Source organism: Nematolebias whitei, chromosome 5 (assembly GCF_014905685.2).
Source record: "Nematolebias whitei isolate Nwh7 chromosome 5, NemWhi1, whole genome shotgun sequence".
NCBI lineage: Eukaryota > Metazoa > Chordata > Actinopteri > Cyprinodontiformes > Rivulidae > Nematolebias > Nematolebias whitei.
This window is the reverse complement of record NC_056502.1, coordinates 12,865,518-12,875,811: the sequence shown is the minus strand read 5'-3', so window position 1 is coordinate 12,875,811 and position 10,294 is coordinate 12,865,518. Positions and strand designations below refer to the sequence as shown.

The following is a 10,294-nucleotide window of genomic DNA, read 5'->3' as shown; positions in this document are numbered from 1 at the left end:
GTATACCAAACAATTAAGATGTGCCATTTTAATTTTCAGTGGATTCGTTAATTCAATTGATTATACCCAATGTTTTTCATAATGTGGCCCAAATGGAAGTAGCATTACTTTGGGATTCTTCAACACCTTGTCTGTTGTGGTTTTTAACGCCATCCATCCATCCATCCATCAATTTTCTTCCACTTATCCGGGGTCAAATCACGGGGGTAGCAGTCCAAGTAGGGAGGCCCAGATTTCCCTCTCCCCGGCCACTTGGGCCAGCTCCTCCGGGGGAATCCCAAGGCGTTTCCAGGCCAGCCGAGAAACATAGTCCCTCCAGTGTGTCCTGGGTCTTCCGCTGGGTCTCCTCCTGGTGGGACGTATCCAGAACACCTCACCAGGGAGGCATCCAGGAGGCATCCTAATCAGATGCCTGAGCATCTGATTAGGATGCACCTCAACTGGCTCCTCTCGATGTGCAGAAGCAGCGGCTCTACTCTGAGTCCCTTATGGATGACCGAGCTTCTCACCCTATCTATGCAGAGAAAACTCATTTCGGCCTCTTGTATCCGTGATCTCGTTCTTTCGGTCACAACCCAAACCTAATGACCATAGATGAGGGTAGGAACGTATGTCGACTAGTAAATCAAGAGCTTCGCCTTTTGACTCAGCTCTCTCTTCACCACGACAGACCGGTACAGCGCCCACTTCACTGTAGATGCCGCACCTATCCGCCTATCGATCTCTTGCTCCATTTTCCCCTCATTTGTGAACAAGACCCCGAGATACTTAAACTCCTCCACTTGTTTTTAACTCAACACTTGGTTACCGTAAAGTAGATAAATTGAACCAAACGATAAATTTACATGTCCACAGTTTTTTCCTGCATTCAGAATTTTTTTTACCAAAAAAATTGATTAGAAGAAAAAGTATTAATTGTTCAGTCACTGTGAAGTTAGTTGAAAGTTTAGTAGTAAGAAAGTGTATTTAATGTTTCTAAGCAAAATAATTTGTGTATTTATCACCTAATATTTACATTTTGTTGCAATGGACTAAAAATAATCATTAGTGTGCATTGTGGATCATCATGTCCAGTGTGGGAAAATATTTTCATTGTATAATGATATTGATTCCCAGACCTAACTATAAGTGAGAGATAATGAAAAGCCCTGACATGCTGGATGCTTCATCGTCCTCCCATCCTCCCACGGACCCTCCCTCTGCCTGTGCCCCTTTGTCAGTCCTTATTATTGGACATGTGTCTTCTCTGCCTCTGCCATTAACCAACCCCACCCTGACAAACCACTTTTAATGCACAAGCACACACATATACACAATATGCAGGGCACACAATTGGACTGCTAATTGACATGAGTAGTTGGAGCACCTTTCATCATTTTCCACTGAGATAAAGCTCAGAAGGTGCATGTATGTGTGTGAGAAAAGAATTGGATCAAAGGGGGTCCTCTCAGCTGTCTGTGCTAGACTCATTACTCTCTCGGGACTTAACACAACACCTAGAAGAACTAAACACATTTGTCATTACTCAAAAGAGCTACAACACATTAATTTGACTGCCATTTGAAATTCATTCAGGATTAAATCTTGTTGAACAAATGTAGACGTAATTCAGCAACAAGCCTGTAGAAGTACAATGTAATATGCTCTCGGGACAAAAAAATTGGGTTTTAATCACTTTAGGCTTTAATAACATGGGTCCAAATCAGCTAGGCACTCTGTAATTCTAACATTATCTCCACTATAACTATCCATCATGTATGTTGTTCTGCGGATTGTGCAGACGAATAATTGGGAGTCATTTAGCCTGATGGAGTCTTAATCCAATTGAACGCTATTGGTTTTTAATCAAATATTCATATGGACTGAGAGACAATGTATATTTTTTTCCTCCTAAATGGAAACAAAAATGACTTGATAAGATGTGACTTGAATTGTATTACAGGAATATGAACACAACTGCTGAGCAAAACAAAAAGAATGAATCACTGCGTCTTCTGGCTTCCAGTGTTTGGGTCATAGTGTTTTTTTATAGCACTCAGGAGGCATGCGTTTGGCTCTAGGAGGACAGAAACAGATCAGTGATTTATAGAAATGGGCATAAAGTGGAGCAGTGCAGACTGAAGCAAAACCCAGAGAAAAAAAATGAACGGGAATAAAAACTTATTAAAATTTGTGATGTGACTAGAGAAAAATATTAACAGTCAGAGCATGGTTATTTTACCCCTTCTACTCTTTTCTTTCAAGTCAAGTTCACACAAGCAGAAACTAAACTCAAGCTCCTTGGTCCTAGTTTTACTGGGGGGCTTAAGGAAGAAGAAACCTCCATAAAACAAAGGTGAGTTATCTCCTCGGGCTAACAGAATGACTCGAAAACCCTGAAAACCGACACTGGAGTCGGTCATCAGTGATCACGGCTTGTTCTCACATGACAAGGGGAGCCCCCTTCTCTTCAATGTCTGAAAACAGGCAACGCTCACAGCAAAACCCTCGTATGCAGGTGCCGTAATGCAAACACCACACCTCACACACAAACACTGGAACTAACCCTCTTCCCCTCCTCCTCTTCCTTCCTTGTGTGGAGGATTAATGCTGCCTCTCCTGTCTCCCAGGTCCCCCCGGCCTAGTTAACGCAACACGATCTTATTGTCAAACAGTGTCCAGCCTTACTGGAGAGGTTAATGCGGCTGCTTAACCATTAACTAGATTAAAGTTGAAGGAAGACACAGGAATGTTCTGACATAAAAACAAAACTTAAGGACCATAGAAAATTGGTAAAAGAGAGAACACTCACAAATTGTGTACTCAAGGTCCCAGTTACACACAAAAATAGCAGAAGTATAAAGTAAAAAAGAAACAGTATATAAGGATCTAAGGTGTATGCTAAACACTAATAATATAAAATAATATGGTATACTAAACAGCAGCCTGAACATGTGTCTGTAGTGAGATGGGAGTGAATACAGCAGCATAAAGGCAAGAGATCAGCAGCATGGATAATCAGCAGCACAAATAAGTCACATATTCAGGTCTCTCTTGAAAATGAGTCCCCGAAGCTCAATGGGATTAACTTGTAAAAATAAGGGTTGAATGATTATCACCAATTAAAGTGGCATTACAGAAATTTTACTTTTGTTTGTTTTGTTTGTTTTCCTTCCAGTGATTTTCCTGGTTAGGGATTTATAAGACTAACAGCTTCAGGGTATATAAGCTGTTCCTCAGTCTAATGGTTCTGCACTAAATGCTCTGCAACCTTCTGCCTGAGGGGAGTGGGGCAAAAAATGTGTGTGCTGGGTGAGTGGGGTCCTTCATGATGCAGGGTGTCCTCTTCCTGCATCTGGAGGTGTAGATGTCTGTGATGGTGGGGAGGCTGACTCCAACAGTCTTCTGTGCAGCCTTCACCACTCTCTGCAGCGCATTCCTTTCTGGAAGTGGAACACTAAAAGCCCTAGTAAACCTAAAGTCACCCTGTTCTCCTGCTTATCAATATGAGATGCAGAAAATGGAAGGAAATAAATTGTTTAAGGCTTCATTGTTACAACTTCCTTTCGTATGAAGCAACATTTATTGGAGCACAGATATATTCCACGGTTTTCTCAAGCACAGAATTGTTCCATAGTAGCAGAAATAAATCTACAGATCATAAAGAGTAAGTGTGCAGAAACCTTTAAAACTACAATATGAATATCTACTGGTAAATGCATTTGAAATAAATATAGAACATTGGCAGGTTGTTTTCCCCTTAATAAACTTAAACCACCCTTAAACCACATGTGTGGAAATACACAAGGTGGTAATGACACCCACATGCATGTGTGTGTGAGTGTGTGCACAAAGAAAGGGGGTTTCTTTGGAGGGGTGCATTCAGCAACTGCTGCTGAGGCAACTGTTGATGTCTGAAAGGCAACAGCTTGCAGGGCTCCCAGAGGACCCTCACCCAGGCTGGAGTGAAATGGTGGGTTTAGGGTTGGAGAGACGCAGGAGTTAGGATTTCTTCCTCGCTGCCAGGAAAATGATCTCCTTGGCCACAGATCCAGGCTTCTTCTAGACATCCCCCATCCTTAATTGGTATGCCTCAATCCCTGACACAATCTGCTTGTCTCATCTGCTGTCATTGCCTTCCACATTTGATCAGAAAAACTGGGGATGTCGTAATCGAAGTGCTGTAAATCATAAGTAAACCACCATAATGCACCCCTGTTTCATTAAACAAGTGGAAAGACTGGAAGAGCTCCAGAAAAATCCCACCACACTTTGTATATTCCTACAACAACAACAAAAAATAATGAAGTTCTTACATCTTACATCCACTCTCTTGCTAAATAGGCTGGCAGCACTTAACCTCACTTCATGAAAGAGCTTTGTGAATTTTCAATTTTGTATCACCCCGTACTGGATCCCCCCCAACCACCTTCCCCCCAACCTAATTTGCCATCGCATACACACGTGCAGAGACAAGGACACGCGCACACAAATGTGTAGCCTCTTTTCAAGGCTGCATTTGAAATTGCACATCACTATCAGCTTCCTCCAAGGAGACAAGAAGAAGCAAACTGCACAGTGGCAGCAGCTATAGCTGGTTCTAATGATCTCTCATCCCACTCCCTGATCCTCTCCGTCCATCCCTTCCTCTCTGCTTCCTTCCTTCCCTCCCTACAACTCCCAGTAATTATAAGGCAGCACAGCCTCAAAACAACAGACCGCACCTTACCATTTTCACTATGTTTGCTTTTCAACTATTTTATGTTTTAATACTTTTCAGACTTATACATAAAATAGTTAAAATACCAACGATGGCAGAGACATGACGCAGGTAATGTGTGCTTTGGTAAATGAAAAACAAGTGAGTCCAATGGGGGGAGGATGGTCAGTCTTATTTTAAAATCATTAATAGAGGCCATAAATCCATTGTGCAAAGGGCTCTGGGGAAGGGTGTAAAGGCAAACAGACCCTCTCCCACTAAAACACTGTGGGCTCTCTTCCTGATGTTATAAGGTCATTAACCGTTAACCACACTTAAAAGTGCGGTGACTGACACAGGCCCCAAAAAAAAGTTAACTCAGTAACTAAACACTCATCAGGAAGACGAGACTGCAGCTAATCTGCCATTGTAACAGAACAAGAGCGTGAGCAGAAAGAGAAGCAGATGGATAAAAGGTAATGAGGGGAGGGATCTGATAAAATAATAGGGCGAGCGAAGGGAACGCAAACAAAGCTAATCTGGTAAAAATACACCTTTAGTTTAAAGCTGTCGAGGGTCTGTGTGTGTTTTGTGTGTGTGATGACAGTTGTGGCGACAGCTCTTTTAAAACCCTTATTAGTGGAAGAGAATTTAAAGTAGACAAATGAAGTTTGGAATTTGAGCTACAAACTATTTTTACTAAATTATATTAACCATTTGGGTGCAGAAAACCACTGAGCTCACCAGCAAACATCATGTTGTCTTTTAATGCATCATCCAGGGTAAAAGTTTAACAACTGTGAGGACACTAGCAAAAATCAACCTAAATAAATATACCTTTTACTAAATGTTTAATTGGTGCCCTGTCATTATTTAGCTGAGCCAAACAACTCACAAGAATGCGACCTGATAAAAACAACAAAAAAATAAAAACATATTCCAGACATTAACCTATAAGCCTGCGTTTAGATGATGAGATAAAAAACCACTTTGTGGTCACATGTTTGTACTTAGATTACTGCCTGTGAGTTGTGGTCAGGAGGGGCTTTAAAAGCAGCTCTTTTCTACAAAATTTAAGGGGATGACACACAAAAAACTCACATTACGAAGCAAGTGGCAACATGTTCTGAGGAATGCCACTTACTTCAACTCAGTGATTTACTCAGTCATTATCTCACAGTCACACAGATTCACAAATACAATCAGTTTGGCCCCTCCAGTCAAAAGCCCACTTCTCTAAAGACCTTAAAGGACACGGGGGCAAACATTAAGCCTGATCCTTGTTATCTAGCCAGGCGGTTTCCAGGGCTGGATGTGATCAAGTGATGTGTGTCTATGAGTTATTTATGGGTTGTGTCACTCCATTTAGAGATAACTAAATAAATATTTAGACCTGTAAATATATATATTTTTACATTCAAATGCTAAATGACGTGTTTGACTTTACAAAACTGACCACTGAAGTGCTTTGGGACAGCAGTGAAAGTGGCCCTCCTCGTGGCTAAATGGCTCTTTTTCTGGACTAATACCATAATAATTACACATAGCCGCAGGGGGTGCACTTCTGATGTTGTGCTGGCAGGGGGTTAGAAAATTAAAAGTGAGGAAATGAGTGTGAGAATTAAGGCAGTGTTTGACTTTACATGCTAGAGTCTAACACTTTGATCAGAACTGTGTTTGTCAAAATGATTCTTTACACTTTGATCACAAGACTTTACCTTTTAGCTCAAATTCACTGGATTATTTGACTCTCTCTTTGTCTATTTACTTTAATATCATGTCTGTTTTATCCCTATATTGATACAAAAAAAGGCCAAAAAGCAGTAAAACCAAATGCAAATATAAGATGACAAAAAATAAACTGAAATTTGCTTCAACTTTTTTCATGCATTCAACCTTTATTTAGACAGGTAAATCCCATTGAGCCTCAAGGACTCATTTACAAGAGAGACCTGATTTCAACCCTCACAAAAATTACAACTTCTTGGGACACTTATTCACCAGCCCGTCTTGGGTGTTGCCATAAATAGGGGTTAGCACACGTTGCTCCTTCAAAGTACTGATGTTGTCGTTTTTATGGCAGCTCAGACCAGACACATTTAGGAGATAACACATCTCAGTGATCTGTGTTTTGTGGACCTATTTAGTTCACATCTGTGCTCAGAGGCATTGGATGTTGCAAGCGTGCAACCAGCAATCTGAAGAATGTAGGTCTGTGAGACACAATTCCACAGAGAACCAGCAAGTTTTGCTATTGTTAGACAGAATTATGCTCAAGGGAGACAAAAAAAAGAGGGATTTGAGAAAAAGAAAGGTCTGGCTTTTTTTTTTTTTTTTCAGAGGCATGTTTTCAGAGAATGGTGAAGGATGGGATGGAGGTGTGTGTGTGGGGGTAGAAAGATGGGGGTTTGCACCTGGAACCAAGGCTTTTAATCAACGCGCTGCAGCTGTGCAATGTGTCTTAGGCTAAAATTTATTCCATCAATTACAGGGAACTTTTTAGTTGGGATGGTCTACGCTCCATGTAAGGGAAAGCACAGCAACCATGTATCAGGAAGTTAAAGAGCTTTCTGGAAACTGAATGATGAAAGTTCATACCTACTTAAGAAAGTAGGAAAAGGTAAATCAAAAGTAATAGTTTGCATCTTTTGAGGTGGGGTTTATGAACTATTACGAATAATAATATAGATACCCTTTAAAATAACTTCAGTTTATTTCTGACCAGACTGAAGTGTGAACAGGTATTCCGTGCAGGGTCAGGACCAACGTGGATTGCTACCATTCTACAAACCTTTACCATACCATCAGTTTCAAATGGCACAGTTATTTACATAAAATGCGACAGTTTTTGTAGACACAAATGACAAAAGTTAGTTATACCACCTTTGGTCATGCAAGTCTTTAACAATTAAAAAATTCAGCCAAAACAATCATAAAATGTAAGCCTGCTGACAATGTAAAGGTTTATAAAATAGTGTCATTTTTGGACTGAAGTTGTTTTATGATTATGTTTATCAATCCACTTTAGTCTTGATCTGCTTGAACTCGCTCATTAAATCATCATTTGAGCCAGCGCCAACGTCAGTTTCTCCAAACTGAGGCAGTTTAACAAGATTTTTGCATCCGCTACCATGTTATTTGTTTACAAACTTTCCACAAAACCTCACTTGTATAAATCAGAACTATCCCTTTAAAACAGGTTGATACAAATAAAATCTATGTTGCAACTCAATAAAAAAATGAAGAAAATTAAATTGATTAAAAAAAAAAACTTGCTGGCAAGTGAATGGAGTAGTCAGGTAGATGTGGAAAACAAAAGACTACAGAAAGAGAGGCGTTGACCGGCTGTAAGCCCCGCCCTTCATCCTCATTGGATGAATGAGGAAATGGGCGGAGCTGTCCTGTTATAGTGCAAAAAAATCTTAAATCAGACAACACATAAAACAGTCTTTCTAGACATAAAAATAAAACTAATAACAACCTATATTGAACAAAGTCTTGCAAATATAACAGAAACATAAAAATAGGTAATATTAGAAACTCTTGAACATTTGTGACCACAGCTTTCTAACAACACAATAATAAATGAACATATTACAATAAGAAGCCGCAGCAACTCTCTTAATACACTTTGGTGTCAAACTTGTCTTCATTGAAACTCGTATAAAGACAATTTGTAATTGAACTAGTCTGTTAATTGCAGGATTAAGGAGAGCTGAGGGCTCACTGCCAACACAGGAGGCATCAATATAAATCTGGTGGATCAGACATCAAAACTCTGATAACGCAGGCTGGGGCTTCAAGTCTGACATTCCAAAGTAAGAGGTTTACTCAGGCGATTTGGGGGAGCTTTTCTTTGAGGTTTTTGTTTCTTTTTTTAAAAAAAAATTTGTTAAAATCTGGTTAAAACAAAAACAAAGAAAAAGTTCTGTGAAAGTGCGTGTCGGCTGCAGCCCACTGACGCAGCGTCCATCGGGAAAGGAGTCCAATTCTGAATCCTAAGAGGTCTCAGTGAACTGAAACTCTCAGCAAATCCAACGCTTCACCCATCCCGTCCTGCAGGGACAGCGCACTTTAGAAGCTGCGCAACCTGAAACGTGCCCAGAGGGGACGTTTTTTTTTTTTTTTGTCTCTTCTCCATACACGCTGCCTTTTGAGATAAATCTGCTTTTCCACTTGTTCTCTGTCTCTTCTGCAAAATGTCCGAAGCCGAGCAGGTTGTTTATCATCAGTGAAGAACATTTGACAAATGAGAACTGCGCCGTTTGATGGAGAACTTAAAAAGCGCAACTTGCGCCGCGCTCTGACAGGTTTTCAAGGTTTTTTGTTAGTGTCTGCGGTAAACTCGGGGCGAGCCAAGATGTGGAAACCCTACATGCACCACGTCAATCACAATAAAAGTCAATGGGAAGCGAGATAACGTTTTGAAAAAAAAAAAAAAAAGAAGTGGGGAAATGTGAGAGACTTACTTTGAAATGTCCAGAGCAGCAAGGTGCAGAGGAGCGACGTGCGTCCTGGAGTTACTCCGTCCATGGCTGCCTTCTTGAACTTCTTCAATGTCAAAGTAGTCACTTTGTTTGGTGGCTGTAAAGTGGAAAAAAAATCAGGTTCAGCTGCAAATTTCTCTGCTTTCAATGCTCCAACGCTTCCTAAACCTTTTCCCCCTCCGTGTCTCTGACGCACAGCAGAGCCTCTATCTCTCTCTCTCTCTCTCTCACACACACACACACACACCCGCACTCAGAAATCTGATGCTGGTGGCAGTCTACTTGGTTGATATATTTGCACAAAAGGTGACCCCCCCTTTCCTCCAAATACAGCACCCTCCCCTCTCGCCCTCCCCCCCTCCCCCCTTGGCTCCCTCCACCTCAGTTGCAGTGAAAAGACGTGCTTGACTAATCACGTATAGACGTGCTAGGATCAACAGGGGGGCCGCGAGACTTCTTTAAAGGAAGTTAAAAGTGATTTTATCATGAGGCTGACTCATAGCAATCCTTTAAAAATTTAAACCTAAGTTTCCAAAAGAAGCTCTAGAGTCTAGTTTTAAAAACATTATTCTGCATGTGCAATAGCCTTTTGGTGTCAAAAGAAACGCATTCATTTTGAACTGACAAGTCTCTTTTTTCATTTTCAAGAGTCAGAATACTGATAGAAGTTTAATAACTGTATAATCATTCAAGTTACACGAAGTGTCAATGAGATGGGGTTTTTTTTTTCTTCTTTATCAAACAACAAATTGATCGTTAGACACTCAGATCTGACAAGTTCTGGTGTTCGTCAGCATGTAACACGGAAATGATTATGCAGGAAATGAGAGTACAACTGTGAAACTTTAAATAGATAAAAAAAAAAACACACAATAACATCAAATTAAGTTGACAGCATCACAGCGATAACCAGAAGATGTAAACAAGAGATACTTGTCACAGTGTCCATCCTCCTCAAAGGAGACTTTAGACAGTGACTCAATCAGTTTGATACCAAAGGTCCGAGTGTCACTTGGAATGAGGCTTGTCAATAGGAATTGGAGCAGCTTGAACAATAGAAATGACATGGTATTAAGTAAACCTTTGTATATGATGTCCAGAAGAAAAAGCTTGCTCAATGAGATAAAAA

The 10,294-nt window shown here is 40.5% G+C and overlaps 1 protein-coding gene across 3 annotated transcripts in view; it reads right to left on the bottom strand.

The window, feature by feature from the left end:
• The window catches only part of bcam (basal cell adhesion molecule (Lutheran blood group)), a 60,933-nt gene extending 51,473 nt beyond the window's left edge, over window positions 1-9,460 (bottom strand). For all 3 annotated transcript variants that reach the window (XM_037676157.1, XM_037676158.1, XM_037676159.1), the window contains exon 1: window positions 9,148-9,460. In XM_037676157.1, the coding sequence (XP_037532085.1) occupies window positions 9,148-9,211 (64 nt within the window). In that variant the 5' untranslated portion in view covers window positions 9,212-9,460. The remainder of the gene's footprint in view (window positions 1-9,147) is intronic.
• Window positions 9,461-10,294: the final 834 nt, after the last annotated feature.